Raw genomic sequence first — 21,842 nt, forward strand, 5'->3', positions numbered from 1 at the left:
ATCGTCCTCGGGATGGGGCGCGGTGTGCGAGGGCATGCCGGCATCCGGCCTTTGGTCACAGCCTCTGAGGAAATGGCACATAAATCGCTTGGAACTAAAGGCGGTGTCTCTAGCTCTTCATACTTTCCAGTCGAGGCTGGAGCAGAAACATGTTCTGATTCGCACCGACAACATGTCCGTGGTTTCGTACATAAATCGCCAGGGAGGGATCCGTTCCGGAGCTCTTTTCAAACAGGCGGTGGGTCTCCTACTGTGGGCGGATCGGCATATACTCTCTATCAGAGCAGCGCATATCCCCGGTCATCTGAACCGCGGAGCGGACATGCTTTCGAGGGAGGGTCTTCAGCACGGGGAATGGAGGCTTCATCCCGACACAGTCCTGTTAATTTGGGAACGCTTCGGGAAAGCGGAGGTGGATCTATTCGCGACAAGCGAGAACGCACACTGCCCGTTGTATTTCTCGCTGATCCGCTCCCCTATGGGGAGCGACGCGCTGACGGGGCGTTGGCCGGTCGTTCGGCTTTACGCGTTTCCTCCGGTGAAGATTTTACCCCTAGTGCTGTGCAAAGTCAGAGAGGAGACGGCGTCGATGATTCTCGTCGCTCCGTTCTGGCCGAATCAACCATGGTTCCCGGACCTGAGGGAGTTGTTGACGGCACCGCCGTGGCGGATTCCCCTCAGGAGAGACCTGTTGTCCCAAGTGAACGGCACGATTTGGCACCCCAGCCCGGAGTTGTGGAACCTCCATGCCTGGCCGCTTCGGGGATTCTAACTGCACTCCCTCAGCGTGTGCTGGATACTATTTCGGAGTCTCGCGCGCCGTCTACCAGACGTTTATACGCTCTAAAATGGGGGGTGTTTGCTAAATGGTGCAGCAGCAACAATATCGACCCGGCGTCTTGCCCCGTGTCTGATATTTTGTCTTTCCTGCAGCACAGGCTGGACAGCGGCGGCCTCCCGTCAACGCTGAAGGTTTACGTAGCGGCCATCGCCTCGTTTCGTTCCCCGGTTGATGGGCAATCGATTGGTAGGCACATGCTGGTGGTCAGATTCCTCAGAGGAGCGAGGAGACTTTTCCCCCCGCGAACCCCTTCGGTGCCACCTTGGGACTTAGCACTGGTGTTGAAGGCTCTCTCTTCTCCCCCCTTTGAGCCTTTGGACGCGGCTTCGGTAAGAGAGCTCACTCTAAAAACCGTTCTCCTTCTCGCCCTTGCTTCGGCTAAGCGCATAGGGGATTTGCAAGCGCTCTCAGTCGGCGCTGATTTCATTCGTTTTGGGCCAGGCGACTGCAGCGTCACTCTCCGGCCAAAATCGGGTTATGTGCCAAAGTCCATGTCTACCCCTTTTAGAGCTCAGGTCATTTCCTTGCCCGCCTTGTCTTCCGAGTCGTCAGACTCACAGGATGCTGACGCTCAGAGAGCGGTATGCCCGGTAAGGGTATTGCGGGCTTACATAGATCGCACGGCCGGGTTTCGGCAGTCGGAGCAGCTCTTTATTTGTTTTGGTGGGGGTACTAAAGGCCGGGCTGTCTCAAAACAGAGGCTCTCTCACTGGGTAGTGGACGCTATTACCTTGGCGTACGAAAGCCAGGTTCAGAACTGCCCCTTCGGTATCAGAGCTCATTCGACTAGGGCTATCGCCTCTTCGTGGGCCTGGTCTAGGGGCACATCTATTCAGGACATATGCTGTGCAGCTGGCTGGTCTTCTCAGAATACTTTCGCCAGGTTCTACAGATTGGATGTGTCCTCGTTGGCTTCTCAAGTCCTCTCGGTGAGTGCTGATTAAGCTTATCTTCTACCTTGTAATGTATTGTGCTACACAGTGGTTGCCGCATTGCTGTTTACACTGTGCTTGGTGTACTTATGTTCGTTATTATATCGCCCGGGTTTCCGTGCTGGTTCTACTGCTGTGGTGTCTGCCCTGTTCAGCGCAGCCCGCTGCATTCGTTGGGTTTGGATATGCAAATTCGACAAAAGACCAATCTAGCAGTTCATTGGCGTGCTCAGTGATCTAGCAGCTCATAGGCCGGTTTCAGCCAATCAGCGGTTAACGCTTGGGGCAACCTCGCGAATGGTTGGTTTGTCTGCTCCGCATACGGTGTACGTGTTATCCCAGTTATCGGGCTGTTTTTGCTAGCTCTCACGGCGGGATTGTACTACCGTTCCATATGCGGTCTCCGCAATGTCGAAGTGACCGCTCTCGAAAGGGAACGTCTCGGTTACTTTCGTAACCTCGGTTCCCTGAGAAGCGGGAACGAGACATTGCGGAGAACGCCGTGTTCGCTGCTTATCTCTGGTCAAGCGTTCTATCGTAGATTCTGAGGTATTGTCGTCTCATGCACTGTATTTATACTGTCTAGATTCGTCAGTATTTGCATACTGTGCATGTCTTGCGACAATTGGCCAGTTTTTTAACTGGCGTTATCCTATAGGACTTCAGGAAAAGTGAAAAAGAGGAGGAGTTTCATATGCGGTCTCCGCAATGTCTCGTTCCCGCTTCTCAGGGAACCGAGGTTACGAAAGTAACCGAGACGTTTTACAAACACACACGTTATTGCTTTAAGGATTTTCTTACTGTAATGTCTTCAGTTTACAGTTTGTATTCTTCAGTCCATCAGAGAGCAGCTTCACTCCTGAATCCTTCAGTTTATTGAGACTCAGGTTCAGTTCTGTCAGACTTGAGGAGTTTGATCTGAGAACTGACGCCAGTGATGAACAACTTTTCTCTGTCAGATTACAGTCACTCAGACTGAAAGAGAAATAACAAGATAACAGTGAGTCACAATGTTATTAAGACACTTATGACTGTTTTCTGACTGCATGATGGATCTTTCTGATTTGAATAACGCTGACACAAGGTTCATGTGATACTTAAAATCTCACCGTATCACAAATGTAATACATATAACAATGTTCCAAGAGAAAGACACAAACATTTAAAAAAATCTCATTACTTGTTTAGTGACAATGTGTCACGATTGTCAGCTGGAGTGCCCATGAACTCCAGTAGAGGGCACTCCACTCAGGACTACATTCCCCATAATCCCATGCTTAGTGCTAATCACCACCAGATGTTCCCCATTACCACTCCCCTATATATACTGTGTTTGGACTCTCAATCTTCGCGAAGTCTTGTTTAGCCTGTCTGACATTTCCGAGCGATTTTCCTGTGTTTGTTTCTGCCGTGTTTTATCTTGGACTGTTATTTTGACTGTGATGCTCTGCTGCCTGCCTCGACCTCTGCCTGTTACTGTTGATGATTTTGGATTCCCTAACATACCTGACGCTGTTGTATGACCTCTGCCTGTTTGACCATTCTTTGGAATAAAGCTGCATTTGGATCTGACCTGCCTGTCTCGGAGCATTTCATGACACAATGACAGTGACATTGCGAAGACAACGCAATCCTGTCGATATGCCTTATTCAACATCTGAAAAGTTAGACCCGATCTCACGGAGAATGCGGCACAACTTCTTGTCCAGGCGCTGGTGATCTCAAGGTTGGACTACTGCAATGCTCTCCTTACTGGTCTTCCTGCAAAGGCTTTCAGCTGGTTCAAAACAGCCCAAAAGAGCTCATGTGACACCACCTTTAATCTCTCTCTACTGGCTACCGGTTGAAGCCCGGATCAGATTCAAGTCACTGATGTTTGCCTACAGGACTATCACTGGATCTGCGCCGGCATACTTCCACACCATACTACACTCCTACACCCCATCAAGAACCCTACGTTCAGCGAACCAGCGGCATCTTGTATTGTCTTCTCATAAGGGCAGAAAATCACTTTCACGCTCATTCTCCTTCACAACTCCTTCCCGATGGAACAGTCTTCCAAATGTGGTTAATAAGTGAAAAAATAAGTGAAATAATCACACCATAATAAAAGCAAAATAACTCAACAAGGCTGAAGTGTGCTCACATAACAACAGCACGCAGCAGGTTAATGAAACAAAACAATAGAAACAAATGTTAGAATAGTAGGAACAGAACAGCAGCCATGGAAGTCCCAATCCGACCCAAACACTCAGCACAACGTGTGCTTATCCGCAAACAGCCCAGCACCTCTAGCCAGGGCACCAGACTGATAGCAGAATAATGACGCGATAGATAAACACAACGCAGCACATTGACCCCATGTCCAAAACAACCACCTTAATATACCCGGATGAATGAGACGCTGATTAACTACAAGCCTCTAGGGCGGAGTCAACACACGCAGAGAGGGCGCCACCCAAACACGGCACTTCACTACATAAAAAAAGATAATATAAATAAATATATATATATATATATATATATATATACACAAACATACAAGGGGGCTTAATTTATTTAATATTTATTAATTTTCAGAAAACATTGTCTGGACTATTGTTGGAAGAAAATATAAAGACCGGACCTCTAGGAACTTGAATGTAAGACCCCTGCCCTACAGCATTCAGACAAAACAGTGAAACAAAGTGTGTATAATGATGCTCATTAAAGATCATCTTCATATATTAGACTGCTGTATATTTCTTGTATGTTAGATGTTCAGGTGAATCTTTTTGGATTATCTGGATGTCACAGATTTAGCTTTAACCTCGCTGCTGCTTAATAACAATAAACTTCACTGTGACAAGGTGAGACATGTTTTATATTTTATAAAACAATTTGCTGTTCATTTCATTTAATGTTTGGTGTTTATTTTAGACTCGTACCTGATGAACGTGGTTGTTTGTGGTTGTTATGAAACATCTGTCTATGGGTTTGAAGCGATTGTCACACACAGTATAAATGACAGATGCTTTAGTAGATATTTGTTGGAGTCGCACTTTTGCTGCAGAGTTAGAGCTTTAAAAACACATTTTAATGGATATGAGGGTTTGTGTTTGTTATCTGTAAGTCTCTGTGCATGTTCATGCATTCATTCAGTGTTTTGGATTCTTGTGAAGGATTTGTTTATGTAGCAGGGAAAAGTGACAGTGCCCCTTTAAGAGCATTTCCTTAGGGGCGGAGTTGTGCACATGATTAGATTCCCAGGTGCTTTATAAGACCAGAGGAGCAGTTGTTTGCATGGGCTTTGTTTGCTGGTTGAGACTCAAGAAGGTTATCATTGTTGCTACTTTCACTCATTCAGTATTTATTGCCTCTAAAGTGATGTACACACTTTAGTACACCTGTGCGCCTTGTTTGTAGGCTGTTATCCTCCTTTCCTTGTATATAGTTAGAATGAATGATTTCAACCATTTTTGTGGATGTGTTTTAGGCTGGTTTGATCTCCCTGATGGTCGTGGGGCTGGTGGACGGATGTTAGTGACCATTGAAAGTGGTACTGTTCAACCTTTTAGAGCATCGGTAGGGTTTATGTGTTTTGTGAGTGATTTAGCTGCGGCAATATATATTTATTTGTGTAGTTGATGTTTAGATGATTTTATATTTATTTGATGTAACATTTGTTTTTTTTTGTTCTCCTTAGGATTTCCAGTTTCTTTGCCACTGCTGTCTTTCCTCCCCTTTCGGTTTTATGTAACTTTTTTATTTTGCTTTTTTGGGGGGGTTTGCTGGTTAAGGTTGTTTTGATAATTTCCTATTTAATATTGTGACATGTCTAGTACGGCTGGGTATGGTTACTCTTATTAGTCTACATCAGGGCTGTTTAAACTACAATGGTCCGCTTCCTGAGCATCAGTTTTACTCCGAGAACCAACTCATTTGTTCTTTTGTTTAGCGGATCACTATCGAGTGCTGGTCTCTTTGGTGGATACTCTCCTGTGGTGCTGCCATGTACACTGTGTTGTTCACATTTATTTCTCTTTGGGTGTGCACGTGTGTGTGTGTTTCCCTTTTATTAGGCACGTGTACTGGTGAATATCACAGGGGCAATAGTGTGGGCCCATGCCAGTGGACGGTCAGTCCTCCTCGAGTGTCTGCTAGTTTGTCTTTGGGTTTGTTTCGTCTCTTAAAGTTGGTGTTCTCTATTTTAAGATTACTGCTCCAATGGTGATTACCTTGATTAGTAATTCAGGCCTTTTAATAGGGCGTGTCCTTTTCTATAAGATGTGTCAATAAATTGTGAATTTTGTTCTATTTGAGAAACTCGTCTCTATTCCTTCTGTTGATAAGGCACACAATGAATCTGTGTCTATAATTTAACTTCACTCTCCCTGTGAGGGAGTCAGGGTGGCGTAGTCAGGCGATGTTGATCGGGCATCTTAATTTTCCAGTGTTTATAGTGCCCTCGTGCTACATTTAGATATGATGTGGTATCATTTATGGTGACGTTACTTAGGAATATCGCTGTTGTTTGGCCGGAGGAAATTGACATTACCGAGGTTTTGTTGAAACGCCGCCACTGTCGACTACATCAAATTTACACAAGAACAAGAGTGAAACAGCAAAACATAAACAGCAAAAATACTCGACAGTCACTTGTGATTATTAAAAAAAAGTGAGTTTATAACTAAATGATAATTTGATCAGTAACTCACAGTAGTGTCTGTAGTTGACAGTGTGGATCCTTCAGTAGATCAGAGAGCAGCTTCACTCCTGAATCTTCTGGATTATTAAAGTTCAGATCCAGTTGTGTCAGATGTGAGGGGTTTGATCTCAGAGCTGAAGTCAGAGCAACACAACCTTCAGATCCAATACTGCAGTTAGACAGACTGAAGAGAGAAGAAAATAAATGAAATAATTACAATAACATTTAGACAATAATTAGGAGTTAAATTATTTAATAGTTAATTATAATTTAATATATTTTTATTATTCATATATTGTTCATCAATGTATCAAATTATGTCCCTTTTTACAAGATACACATAATAAATCAATTTATTGTAAATCACTGTCAGTTTACAATAATATCATGAATAGTTGAATATATTCAAGTTAGTTATTAAAATGATCTCAGTTTGGTGATAATTCTGTATGAATCTGAATCAACAGAGAGTCATTGACTGACAGTCACTGTTGAGTCTCTCACATATAAAGATGATTCTGATAAACGTATGAAGACCTTCATTTACATAATACATACACATGTTTAACTTTATTGCTTTAAGGATTTTCTTACTGTAATGTCTTCAGTTTACAGTTTGTATTCTTCAGTCCATCAGAGAGCAGCTTCACTCCTGAATCCTTCAGTTTATTGAGACTCAGGTTCAGTTCTGTCAGACTTGAGGAGTTTGATCTGAGAACTGACGCCAGTGATGAACAACTTTCCTCTGTCAGATTACAGTAACTCAGACTGAAAGAGAAATAACAAGATAACAGTGAGTCACAATGTTATTAAGACACTTATGACTGTTTTCTGACTGCATGATGGATCTTTCTGATGTGAATAACGCTGCACTTGCCACAGAGATGAATAACAGTCAAAGCATTAACAGATGGATCTTTAATGATCACTTCTGATCTCATTTCTATGTTTCAGGATATCGTATGAAGCATCAAGGTGACAGGAACGTGTTGAGGGAACAAGGACAGAGAACTAAAGTGCAGACAGCGGGGTCAGAGGTCAACCCTTTCTGATCCGAGTGCGCTGCTTCTCTCCACCAAAGACACGCCGCATGAAGAGCAGCAGACACGTGTTCATGTTAACAACAGTAGTGCAGGTCAATAGACTCACAACAATAAACTAAATACAGCAACTTTAAAGGATTTGTATCTGTCAGTCTGTTTACTGTTTGATAAAAGTCTCCAACCTTTCCACCAGATTTATGATATTTTATGAACCACAACCTTTTTATCTATATTGAGCATTAGCATTATTGATCAGCATGTAAACATTTGTGACCCTGTGAAAACCCAAACTAAAGTCTCAATATCTAACTTATTATAACAAGCATCAAATATGAATTTCATGATTTTATGTAGAAATTTTGCTTTGTTGCAATGTTAGTAAGACACTTATGACTGTTTTCTGACTGCATGATGGATCTTTCTGATGTGAATAACGCTGCACTTGCCACAGAGATGAATAACAGTCAAAGCATTAACAGATGGATCTTTAATGATCACTTCTGATCTCATTTCTATGTTTCAGGATATCGTATGAAGCATCAAGGTGACAGGAACGTGTTGAGGGAACAAGGACAGAGAACCCAAGTGCAGACAGCAAATGATGCTTATACACTTAAAGATTAAAGATCATCTTCATATTTTAGACTGCTGTGTATTTCTTGTATGTTAGATGTTCAGGTGAATCTTTTTGGATTATCTGGATGTCACAGATTTAGCTTCAACCTCGCCGCTGCTTAATAACAATAAACTGCACTGTCATGATTCCGCTATCATGTCATGTTTATTCTTGGTCTTGCAGCGGAGTCATGGCATAGCCTTAGGTTTTGTGTGAGAAAGACATGGCTTTGTTTTGATTCTGACCTGCCATGTGCTTTCTCGTGTCTCGTCAGTGTTTCCCGCCCTTTTGTCTCGTTAGCCTTCCCATTAGTGTTTCATTACCTTCACCTGCCCCTTAGTATTTATCCTGTGTTTGTTCCCCTATTTAATGCCCTCTTGTCTATTGTCTTGTGCTTGTTCGTTGACTTGTATGCTGTACTTGTTCCCGGCACTGTATGTAGAGTTCTTTGGTCATGTCAAGTTCTGGTCTGCTTAATGTTAACGTTATCTAGTGAGTCTTGTGTTTGGTTATGTTTGCCCCCCATGTGGGAAGTCTTTGTTTTCAGTTTTGGATTTTAGTTTGTCAGTGTTTTCCCCCCATCGCGGGTGTTTGCTTTGTGTTTATTATTTATTAAAACCTGTTAAAACCCTTCATCCCCGTGTCTGCCTGCACTTGGGTTCTTCCACCACGTCCATCCCTCCACGTTCACGACACTCTGACAAGATGAGACATGTTTTATATTTAATAATGTTTGCTTTTCATTTCATTTAATGTTTGGTGTTTATTTTAGACTCGTACCTGGGACCCGTTTCAATAAGGAGGTTCAAGCAACCCTGAGTTAAAATATGAACTCTGAGTTGATTTACTCAGATAATCTCTACTCTGAGTTTTCTGTTTCAGAACAGCTGGTTTCAATGAGTTCAATCCACTCTGAGTAAGTTTACTCTAGGTTACTAGTGTTCACCGCGGCTTTAAAAAGCCATCATCAATTGAGCGAAGATAACACGATTCACCATGGCAACGGCACGTGACAAAAAGCGCTCCGTTTATTTCTCGCCAGTCGAATTGGAGGCACTATATATCGATCTATATATATATATACACACATATAAACATATATACCTACGACTTTTGTCATGTAGGTGCAATCCTTCTGCAATAAAAAGAACATGGCAGCAGCTGGAAATGAAATATAAAAACATAATTCAGTCCGGTGAGTTTAAATGCTCTTGCTAGTAGGATGCCTGACTGGGAAATGTTTGATATATTTAATAAACTGCCTTGAAAGTTATGAGGACATGAGAACCGAGCACTGTGGCTATAGAAGACAAAAAACTGGCCATGCTCGCCCCTGCTCCAGCTATGTGTAACGGAGGCCAGCTAGAGTCACTCCCCGACCAACAGAGGTGCTCTGGCGACGGACGTTATAGGGACTGCGATCGTTAGGCTCGTTGTTAGAGCGCCCGTCTCTCATTCTGACCGACGGCAGTTCGAAGCCCGCGCGGGACGAGTTGGACCTTTTAAATTAGCACCCAATCACAATGGGAAACCCTAAAGGGTATTTGAATTATTAGAGTTTGCAGCGAGACCACATTTATTTGATCAGCTTATTCAGAAAGACGTACACCATTCACCTGCAATCCTATGAAACTCCTCTTTGATGACTCTCACAGGAAACTTAACACAAATGTATATAAAGTGCTTGAGAGCGATGCACACTTATCTAACTGCTCTACATACAGTTGCCTTGCTAACGTGTTCTGCATCCCCGGTGTTATAAAGAAAGCTTCCATTAGTAAAGAAACGTAAAGCCATACAGAGAATCTGCTCAGATGTAAGAGCGCGGCCCCGACGAGTGAGGTTTGTGATGTAAGGATGAAGCAGAGTGTGAATATATTTAATGGACTGTAAAGAAAAACTGTATCGCTCAAATAAAAAATCCTCCGGATATGATAAAACATCCAAACGGGGCTTCATCATATATTCTCTCCCGACGTAAATGTAACTCTCTCTGAATGAATGCAGCTTCCTCATCTACGGGTTCCTGAATAAACGGACATTTAATGTCTGTGTTATAAACTTGTGCGCGATTCAGGAAAACGAATGAAAAAACAAACTGCGAAGGCAATTTGAACACCACTCGCGCTTCTAAAAGGGGCGGAGATTGTAACAAACCTCGGGTTAGTGGAATAAAACCTGCTGCAGACCAGGTTAGGTTCACAGAGTAGGTTACTATGGTTACTCACTCTAAGTATAATATACCTTGATTTCTGAAACAGGCTTGACTTACCCCGCGGTCACGGGTTTGATATACCTCGCGTTCTGAAACTGAAAACCCAGAGTATCCCGTTTTCTGGGGTTAACTTACTCTGAGTTTGCACTTACCCTGCTTTCTGAAACGGGTCCCTGGTGAACGTGGTTGTTTGTGGTTGTTATGAAACATCTGTCTGTGGGTTTGAAGCGATTGTCACACACAGTATAAATGACAGATGCTTTAGTAGATATTTGTTGGAGTCGCACTTTTGCTGCAGAGTTAGAGCTTTAAAAGCACATTTTAATGGATATGAGGGTTTGTGTTTGTTATCTGTAAGTCTCTGTGCATGTTCATGGATTCATTCAGTGTTTTGGATTCTTGAGAAGGATTTGTTTAGATATGATGTGGTATCATTTATGGTGACGTTAATTTGGAATATCGCTGTTGTTTGGCCGGAGGAAATTTTGCCATAACCAAGGTTTTGTTGAAACGCCGCAACTGTCAACTACATCAAATTTACACAAGAACAAGAGTGAAACAGCAAAACATAAACAGCAAAAATACTCGACAGTCACTTGAGATTATTAAAAAAAGTGAGTTTATAACTAAATAATTTGATCAGTAACTCACAGTAGTTTCTGTAGTTGACAGTGTGGATCCTTCAGTAGATCAGAGAGCAGCTTCACTCCTGAATCTTCTGGATTATTATCACTCAGATCCAGTTGTGTCAGATGTGAGGGGTTTGATCTCAGAGCTGAAGTCAGAGCAACAAAACCTTCAGATCCAATACTGCAACCAGACAGACTGAAGAGAGAAGAAAATGAAATGAAATAATGACAATAACATTTAGACAATAATTAATAGTACAATTATTTAATATAGTTAATTATACTTCATTTACAGTTTTTTGAGTCACTAACAAGCGTTTGTCTAACCAGTTGTCACATTTTCAAAACTCTAAACACAATTAGCACAGCATCGGTCTTTTGTGGCCATACCACTCACACATTTCATTTCGTTTTCACACAATATGCAGTCAGTGAACAAACTTTCACAATGCTTACATTTTCTTAACAGACAAGTTATACCTCCCAACAAAATTATGGATTGTTTTTGTAGTATTTACGAATGCTAACACACAACATCCAACAATAGCAAAAACAATATTCTAAACCTTAGAAACAAGATAAAAACCTCTGCTTCTGCAATGATATCAGTTCAAAAACAATATATCTCAGCTGATAATAAACAAACAATCGAATAATTGACACACAGTTGATTTTTGTTGGGTCGATAGCATCAGCCTCACAACCATTACGCGGACATTGTCCAAACACAGAGTGTGGATGAAGCAGCTCTACACTGTTCCCTTTGAGAGGAACAGTGAGAGTGTCACACGATAAAGAGGAATCCAAAGGCAGAGATGATAATTAACAGTCTTTTAATGAATGAACAAACAAAGGCAGTCTGTCGTAGAATCACACAGCACTGGGGAAAATAACACAAAAAGGAGATCCGACTCCCGTAACGGCGAATATGGAACAAAGCTGTCAAGCGGTACAGCACAGGCGTCACAGACAGGGAGAACCGCGGGGTTCAACAGCAGATACAGCCAGAGACAGAGGATACCTGGCGTCAGACAGTTCCAAACAAGACAAGGCAGGGTTAGGTGAGTTTCTTACATAACATGTCACAGACAAGACGGCTGAAGCAGTAGTTACGTATGACGCAAAGCAGCAATCCGACAAGGAATCTAGCAGAGCAAACACAAGATAAAGGGAAGGCACTTAAGGGTAAAGTGAAAACAGGTGATCAACAAGTAAATCAGCGCGATCGCTGATTGCAATGATGAACAGGTGCATGAAGAAAGAGAGCGAGAAAGTGAAATACTAGAAAGCTAAAAAGTGGTGTGTGAATAAAAGGGAAGAGAAAACCTGACTCATGACAGAGAGAGTCAAGGAGCTACGATGACAATATGTCCAGGTATAGTGTATAATCAATTCAACATCCATTTCTATAAGCTTTGCACTTTGCAAGTAGGTAACCTACACAGTAATAGGTTACAGTACAGTATGGTATACAATAATGACTTGATTTACATAAACTTTGTTTCAGAGAGTTATGGAATTTAAGGCCAACCACGCCCCTCATGAATTCGTATACATAGATGAGGCAGGATTCAATCTGGCCGAAAGGCGTCGACGTGGACGAAATGTAATTGGAAAAAGGGCCACAGTTGTTGTGCCAGGACAGAGAGGGGCAAACATTACCATGTGTGCAGCAATTGCAAATGCAGGATTACTCCTTCACAGATGTCAGGTTGGACCCTATAATACCGAGCGCCTCCTTGCCTTTCTCACTGATCTCCACCAGCGCCTGGTTCCAGAGCAGGATCAGGAGGGTGAAAACATGACGACATTTGTAATTACCTGGCACAATGTGGCTTTCCATCATTCGCAAGCGATAACAACATGGTTTGAAGTCCACCCAAGACTGGTAAGTGTCTTCCTTCCACCCTATTCACCGTTCCTCAACCCCATAGAGAAGTTCTTTTCTGCATGGAGGTGGAAGGTTTATGACCATCAGCCACATGACCAGATGTCCCTCCTTGAAGCCATGGATGCTGGCTGCAGGGACATCACAGTTCATGATTGCCAAGGGTGGATCCGACATACCAAGCGGTTTTATCCCAGATGCATCGCCTTGGATAATATAAGATGTGATGTTGATGAAAACACGTGGCCTAACCCTGAATATCACAGAGATTAGATACAGTAATTTTTTGTTGTTTTTAGTTCCCGCCCATTTATCTGGGCTTGTTGCTGTTGTTTTTTTGTTCAGAATGCTCTTGTGTGTTTCATGGATATTTTATTCTGTAAGCAATACTGTAAAACTTTTTCTGTTCTATCATACCATGTTTCTACTGTACCTCCTGTAGTAAACAGTAAATGAAAAAAAACATGACTTTCTTTTTACTGGAATGCTTTTGAATGTGAACATTACTGTACATGTGGACATACAGTTCCCAACCAAGAAATTGGTGGATTACATGGTTTGCATGCAAATACCTGTAAAACTGAAACGTTAAAGTCTATGCAGTTTATGTAATGTCAACAATAGCCAGTATTTTGAAACCTGGTTTACTTTGATTGACTCCATGTACCTTGTGAAGTGAAAACAAGTGTTATTCTTTGACAGAATAATTTCATTTTGAGTCAGATTTCCAGTGTTTTGGTAAAGTTCGTGTGTGCAGAGAAATATGTGTTCCATTTTGAAATGAAGAGTTAGTATATATTTAACTAGATGTGTTTTTGAGAAAAAAAATATCCATTTGGCCAATTGTGTTTTGTAGGTGTGAGTCTGTGTTAAGAGTTTAGAAAAAGTATCTGAAGTATGGGTAAGTGCTTGTTAGCGATTGAAAAAAACTGTAATATATTATTCAATTATTATTCATCAATTAATCAAATTATGTCCCTTTTTACAAGATACAAGTAATAAATTAAATGATTATAAATCACAATAATATCATGAATAGTTTAATATATTGAAGTTAGTTATTAAAATGATCTCAGTTTGGTGATAATTCTGTATGAATCTGAATCAACAGAAAGTCATTGACTGACAGTCACTGTTGAGTCTCTTACATATAAAGATGATTCTGATAAACTTATGAAGACCTTCATTTACATAATACATACACATGTTTAACTTTATTGCTTTAAGGATTTTCTTACTTTAGTGTCTTCAGTTTACAGTTTGTATTCTTCAGTCCATCAGAGAGCAGCTTCACTCCTGAATCCTTCAGTTTATTGTAACTCAGGTTCAGTTCTGTCAGACTTGAGGAGTTTGATCTGAGAACTGACGCCAGTGATGAACAACTTTTCTCTGTCAGATAACAGCGACTCAGACTGAAAGAGAAATAACAAGATAACAGTGAGTCACAATGTTATTAAGACACTTATGACTGTTTTCTGACTGCATGATGGATCTTTCTGATGTGAATAACGCTGCACTTGCCACAGAGATGAATAACAGTCAAAGCATTAACAGATGGATCTTTAATGATCACTTCTGATCTCATTTCTATGTTTCAGGATATCGTATGAAGCATCAAGGTGTCACGTGTTGAGGGAACAAGGACAGAGAACCCAAGTGCAGACAGCAAATAAAGTGTGTATAATGATGCCCATTAAAGATCATTTTAATATTTTAGACTGCTGTGGATTTCTTGTATGTTAGATGTTCAGGTGAATCTTTTTGGATTATCTGGATGTCACAGATTTAGCTTCAACCTCGCCGCTGCTTAATAACAATAAACTTCACTGTGACAAGGTGAGACATGTTTTATATTTAATAATGTTTGCTGTTCATTTCATTTAATGTTTGGTGTTTATTTTAGACTCGTACCTGATGAACGTGGTCGTTTGTGGTTGTTATGAAACATCTGTCTGTGGGTTTGAAGTGATTGTCACACACAGTATAAATGACAGATGCTTTAGTAGATAATTGTTGGAGTCGCACTTTTGCTGCAGAGTTAGAGCTTTAAAAAACACATTTTAATGGATATGAGGGTTTGTGTTTGTTATCTGTAAGTCTCTGTGCATGTTCATGGATTCATTCAGTGTTTTGGATTCTTGTGAAGGATTTGTTTAGATATGATGTGGTATCATTTATGGTGACGTTACTTTGGAATATCGCTGTTGTTTGGCCGGAGGAAATTTTGCCATAACCGAGGTTTTGTTGAAACGCCGCAACTGTCAACTACATCAAATTTACACAAGAACAAGAGTGAAACAGCAAAACATAAACAACAAAAATACTCAACAGTCACTTGTGATTATTAAAAAAAGTGAGTTTATAACTAAATGATCATTAGATCAGTAACTCACTGTAGTGTCTGTAGTTTACAGTGTGGATCCTTCAGTAGATCAGAGAGCAGCTTCACTCCTGAATCTTCTGGATTATTTCTGCTCAGATCCAGTTGTGTCAGATGTGAGGGGTTTGATCTCAGAGCTGAAGTCAGAGCAACACAACCTTCAGATCCAATACTGCAGTTACACAGACTGAAGAGAGAAGAAAAATAAATGAAATAATGACAATAACATTTAGACAACAATTAATAGTACAATTATTTAATATAGTTAATTATACTTCATTTAATATATTATTTAATTATTATTCATCAAATGTATCAAATTATGTCCCTTTTTACAAGATAAAAGTAATAAATTAAATGATTGTAAATCACAATAATATCATGAATAGTTTAATATATTGAAGTTAGTTATTAAAATGATCTCAGTTTGGTGATAATTCTGTATGAATCTGAATCAACAGAAAGTCATTGACTGACAGTCACTGTTGAGTCTCTTACATATAAAGATGATTCTGATAAACTTATGAAGACCTTCATTTACATAATACATACACATGTTTAACTTTATTGCTTTAAGGATTTTCTTACTTTAATGTCTTCAGTTTACAGTTTGTATTCTTCAGTCCATCAGAGAGCAGCTTCACTCCTGAATCCTTCAGATTATTGTCACTCAGGTTCAGTTCTGTCAGACTTGAGGAGTTTGATGTGAGAACTGACGCCAGTGATGAACAACTTTTCTCTGTCAGATTACAGCGACTCAGACTGAAAGAGAAATAACAAGATAACAGTGAAGATATAAACACATCAAGAAATAATGTTTGAACAGTGAGAATCATCTGCACAAGAGCTGAAGCAACATCTGCACCTGATAGAGAATCACTGCAAGAACTGAACCCTGACAGACAATTATAAATAAAAAACAAATGAATGAACATCAGAAAAAAGCCACAAGAGAGCAGCTCTCACTCTATAGATGCAGTGAACAATTCCATCATGTTTTATTGTGTCTCTGTAGGACATTAACTACAGTAATGTGGACTGTTAGATGTTCAGGTGAAACTGCAGGTAAAGACTCACTCAGCTGTTCTGGATGCTTTGATCACTGGCAGAAGCCTCAGAAGACATTCATCTGATCGATCATATTTCCTCAGATTAAACTCATCCAGCTTCTCTTCTGAGTTCAGTAACACAAACACCAGAGCCGACCACTGAGCAGGAGAGAGACGGACTCCAGTAAGACTAAACTCATCTCCTCTGTTCACATATGTTTGTACTTCCTGCACTAGAGAATGATCATTGAGTTCATTCAGACAGTGAAACAGATTGATGGATTTCTCTGGAGAGAGATTCTCTCTGATCTTCATCTTAATGTACTCGACTATTTCCTGTTTACTGTCAGAGCTTCTTCCTGTCTGTGTCATCAGATCTCGTAAGATTGTCTGACTGGACTCCAGTGAGAGACCCAGAAGAAATCTGAGGTAAAGATCCAGGTGTCCGTTCTCACTCTGTAAGGCCTTGTCCACTTCACTCTTCAGTAAATCACTCATGTTTGATCTCAATCTGCTGAAGTTTTCTGATGTTTGCTGAAGAAATGACAGAAACTTGAATAAAGCAGCGAGAAACTCCTGAACGCTCAGATGCACAAAGCTGAACACCTTCCCCAGGTTCAGTCCAAACTCCTCTCTGAAGATCTGAGTACAAACTCCTGAGTACACTGACGCTTCTCTGACATCAATGTCACACTCTCTCAGATCCTCCTCATAGAAGATCAGGTTCCCTTTCTCCAGCTGTTGAAAAGCCAGTTTTCCCAGAGACTCAAGACTCTTTCTAGCCTGCTGAAGATCTACCTCACATTTCCCATCATACTTCTGACTCTTCAGTTTGATCTGAAACATCAGGAAGTGTGTGAACATGTGAGTGAGAGTCTTGGGGATCTGTGCTGGACTCTCTGCTTCACTCAACATTCTCTGGAGAACAGTGGCTGAAATCCAGCAGAAGACTGGGATGTGACACATGATGTACAGACTTCTGGATGATTTCATGTGTGTGATGATTCTGTTGACCAGACTCTCATCATTGATTCTCTTCCTGAAATACTCGTCCTTCTGAGGGTCATTGAATCCTCGTACATCTGTGATCAGATCAACACACTGAGGAGGAATCTGATTGGCTGCTGCTGGTCGAGAGGTGATCCAGATCAGAGCAGAAGGAAGCAGATTCCCCTTGATGAGGTTTGTCAGCAGCACATCCACTGACGCTGATTCTCTGACATCAAACAAACTCGGATTCTTTGAGAAATCTAGAGGAAGACGACACTCATCCAGACCATCAAAGATAAACACAACTTTATAATCATCAAAGTCTGTCGATCTCAGTTCTGTTGTATCTGTGAAGAACTGATGAAGAAGATCCATCAGACTGATATTTGTCTGTTTGATCAGATTCAGTTCTCTGAAAGGAAGTGGAAATATGAAGTGAAGATCTTGATTTGTTTTTTCTTCAGCCCAATCCAGAATGAACTTCTGCACAGAGACTGTTTTTCCAATTCCAGCGACTCCTTTAGTCAGCACACTTCTGATGGGTTTGTTTAGTTCAGGTGAGACTTTAAAGATGTCATTACATTTGATTTGTGTTTCTTGTGTCTCTGATCTTCTGGATGCCGTCTCAATCTGTCTCACCTCATGTTCATTATTGATGTCTCCACTCCCTCCCTCTGTGATGTACAGCTCTGTGTAGATCTCATTCACAAGTGTTGAGCTTCCTTGACTTGAGATTCCTTCATTCATTCTCTGGAATTTCTCTTTTAGTCTGGATTTGTGTTTCTTCATGTATAAAGGGGCCATTTCTGTTGTGTAAAGGAAAACAAAATAAGTTAAATGCATGAAATGACAAATAAAAAAAATAATCCACAGGAATAAAATCTCTTACTGGTCTGTAGTTTGTCAGCGAGGTCTGTCTGCTTCATCTTCCTCAGGACGTTCAGTGTGATCTTCAGAAACATCTCTCTGACTCTGATCTGATCTTCATCATCATCCTCCTCTTCTCTCTCAGAGCATGATGGGTAATCTGGACTCAGTAGACTCTTGAAGATCTTCAGCTCTTTCTTCATCAGAGAGACGAGTTTGTGCTCAAGCTCCTGAAAACATTGTTCAAACACACATGATTTAGTTTTCTTCAGAAAAAGGTTTTAATGCTCATTTTAGTGAACACAGTTTTTTCTAAATAGCTTGAACCCCATTTCATGAAACCTGTAACACATTTAAACACTATAAACACACATCAAAACTACACAAACAAAATCATATTTTCTTTAATTCATATTTTGCCTTCAAATGATTCTCAAAGCATCAAATACACATCAGCATTGATAACACACTGAGATCTATTTCAAATCAATATGATCGTGACTTCTTACTACAATGAATCAGTTTGAAACTAAACATCTAAACATGTTTCAGAATCATCAGTAATAATAACAGTAATCTGTGTAAAGCTGCAGTACGACTGACAGTAGAAGAATCTCATGAAACGCCCCTTAAACATACAGATTTGATTTTCGGCTTGTTAACATATTTTGGGGTAAAATTATTTTAAAGCCTCATTTGAAGAAGAGCATCTACATTTCTGAATAAACTGTGAATGAAACATGATATTGAATGTAAAATAAATGATTGTTAATCAAAGCAAAATGCTAAAAAAAAGACACATTTTTGAAAAAGAAAATACTGTAAAAAAATCCCTAATAAATATTTATATATAAACGGTTGTTACACACTAGTTACTTTGCATCCATATTACACACACACACAGACACACACACACACGCACACAGACACACACACACACACACACAGACAGACACACAGACAGACAGACACACAGACAGACACACACACTCACCTGGAAAACAGACTCCATGTGCTTCCCTTTGATTGCGACATTTGTTGTGTTTCTGTAATGTAACAATAAATGAAATATGTGTTTCATACAGTGAACACATGGATTAATGTGTGTATCTGTCAGTAAAGTGTTCAGTGAATATCTGCAGTAACATCAACAGCACAGACTCAGATCAGAGAATAAAGACTGATGAAGTGATTTACTCTAAACCATCAGACTGTTCTCACCTCACATCTGGATCATCACAGTCTCCTGGACTGAAGTGAAGTGGATGAGCCATTGAATCATCACTCTTCATGGACACACAGCTGGGTTTAGGAGATTCTCCACCAGTCAAACTAAAACAACATTTATGTAATGAGTTTATGTAATGTATCAGTAATGTGATAAATTTGTATAGTATATTAGAATAAATATAGGATATATGAATAACAAATATTCAGAAAATAAAGTAAAAAGTAATTTCTGCTAAGATAAACTATTATAGTTCAACATATTTGTAAGGACCACTATATTGCTTACATGAAATATATATTTTATGTATAAATTTAGCTAAATCTTGTTTAAAGTTGTTTTAAGTATAAACTCTGACAGCTATCAGACAAACCAAACACATGTAACACGTTTCGCAATTACAGTTAAAAAGGATAAATTTGTATATTAAAATCTTTACTCATCTCACCTTTTAAACTCTCTGAAGAGATTCATTGTTCCTGCAATAAAAATACTGTGTTAGAGACTTCTTTAAACCAGTCATCCTCAGCTAAGCTGCACATTTCATCTTTTAAACAGTGAAGTGTCTCATATTATTGTTGAACTGCCCTATTGTGCTTTACATTTCTAACATGGACTGAAGGGGCGGAGCCAGACGTGGGAGACATTGGGGGCTTAACCCAATACTATGGGCTTGGTCCCCAATGAGAGGTTTTCCCCATTCATGGCGACTATATTACTATAAGTGTTCTTTATATTTTGAAACCATAACATAGCAAATGTAGGCACTGTAATAATGACCGATTTAAAAAGCATGTTAACTTTCAGAAGATTCAGCATTTTGATTTGCACACATTTAATTTACCTCTATTTTAACTAAACGTCTTCCTCTGTTAAATTACTGGAGTAATACAGAGTTTAAATAGCGGACTGGATTGTGACTTCATTTTAGAAACCTAAAGAGCTTCGTGGCCATCCGCCCCTGGACTTGGATAATTGTACTTTCACTTTGACATTATATCTAGTATTTTCACAATTAAATCGGCAAACAAGTCACATATTAGGATACTGTTCATAAACACGTTTCCTAATTACAAGAATAACATTTACATTTAGTCATTTTTCAGACGATTTTATCCAAAGCGACTTATGAAGAATTCAGGGAGCAATGAGCGATATGTCACACAGGAGCAATAGTTCAATACAAAAAACAACACACAACAATAAACGCGATGTAAATGAAGTAAAACAGGCGATTGAATCTACTGAATAAATGTGATACTCACAGTATTTTTCTTAACTTTAATAACAATGATGATTCTTCTCACTTTAAAATGTCTTCTGCTGTAACAGTTTCACTTTCACCTGATGACTGTAATGACGGAGGAGGAGCCTTGAAAGAGCTCAAACACAATGTTACACACACACGCACGCACACAAACACACACGCACGTACACACACACACACACACACACACACACACTCTCTCACACACACACTCTCACACACACACTCTCACACACACACGCACGCATTTGTGCATTTCGCAGTGTGTGTAGTGTTTCCTTTCGCTGCAGCCAATTGGCTTCTGAACTGATAGTTTTACTGCTATTATAATAATACTTTTGTGAGACATATTTAGTTTGGTTAAGAAAACAAAGATGGTGTTTAATCTGGTGCCGGTCGCATAAATCGCTGTTGTTTCGTTTTTTTTTCGTTTTTTTTAATGCTTTATTGAACCTTTTGCTATAACAAAACAATGTTACAACAGAAACTTAACAAAGAAACACTTAGATTAATGAAAAGAGAGAGAGAGACAAAAAATAAATAAAACATTTCCATGGCTCGAAACAGATAAGACAAAAAAAAGAATAACACTAAAACAGATCAAAGACAAATACATGAGAGGGAGTTACATAAATAATATAAATAAAAAATTATAAATTAAATAGGTCGAAAAGCTTATAATCAGTGCAAATTTTACAAGTCCTTTGTGCTTTCATATTGGAAGAAAACTTAATTGTTTTTAAATACAGTTTTATCTCTTGTAGAAAAACTATAAAAATAGGTTTGCTATCAGAAAATTTACATTTATGTATATAAAATTTACACAGAGAAAGAAATAGGTTGATTATAAAACAAGCACTTTGGTCACCTTCAAAAAATCCCAAAATAACAGTTTTGGGGTTCAAAACAAAGCCCTTCAAAATAGTATTTGAAATAAACAAACCAACATGTTTCCAAAGTAGTTGAATACAGTTGCACGACCAAAACAGGTGAAGAAGAGATTCAGTATCATTCTGACAAAAGATGCATTTGGTGTCAAAGTCAGATCTAAATTTTTTCTTTAGAAAAGTTTTGGAAGGGTAAATGTTATGGAGTATTTTAAAGGATATTTCTTTGACTTTATTAGAAAGAAGATATTTTTGTTGCATGGACCATATCCTTTTCCAGTTTAGATTATCAAAAAGGCTGTTCCAGTATGAAACAGCAGAAG

General features: G+C 39.8%; 1 protein-coding gene across 1 annotated transcript in view; it reads right to left on the reverse strand.

Moving 5' to 3' along the window:
- LOC306891680 (uncharacterized protein) overlaps positions 1-20,718 on the reverse strand; it is a 30,863-nt gene extending 10,145 nt beyond the window's left edge. Inside the window, exons 1-13 of the mRNA XM_079452147.1 lie at positions 20,631-20,718; positions 19,814-19,844; positions 19,359-19,469; positions 19,132-19,183; positions 18,160-18,367; positions 16,309-18,076; positions 15,820-15,993; positions 15,245-15,418; positions 14,090-14,263; positions 10,986-11,159; positions 7,055-7,228; positions 6,471-6,644; positions 2,575-2,748 (exon numbers count right to left, since the gene is read on the reverse strand). Coding sequence (XP_079308273.1) covers positions 2,575-2,748; positions 6,471-6,644; positions 7,055-7,228; positions 10,986-11,159; positions 14,090-14,263; positions 15,245-15,418; positions 15,820-15,993; positions 16,309-18,076; positions 18,160-18,367; positions 19,132-19,183; positions 19,359-19,469; positions 19,814-19,839 — 3,383 coding nt within the window. The 5' untranslated portion in view covers positions 19,840-19,844; positions 20,631-20,718. The remainder of the gene's footprint in view (positions 1-2,574; positions 2,749-6,470; positions 6,645-7,054; positions 7,229-10,985; positions 11,160-14,089; positions 14,264-15,244; positions 15,419-15,819; positions 15,994-16,308; positions 18,077-18,159; positions 18,368-19,131; positions 19,184-19,358; positions 19,470-19,813; positions 19,845-20,630) is intronic.
- Between the last annotated feature and the right edge of the window lie 1,124 nt (positions 20,719-21,842).

Source organism: Barbatula barbatula (genome assembly GCF_947034865.1).
Source record: "Barbatula barbatula genome assembly, chromosome: 3".
NCBI lineage: Eukaryota > Metazoa > Chordata > Actinopteri > Cypriniformes > Nemacheilidae > Barbatula > Barbatula barbatula.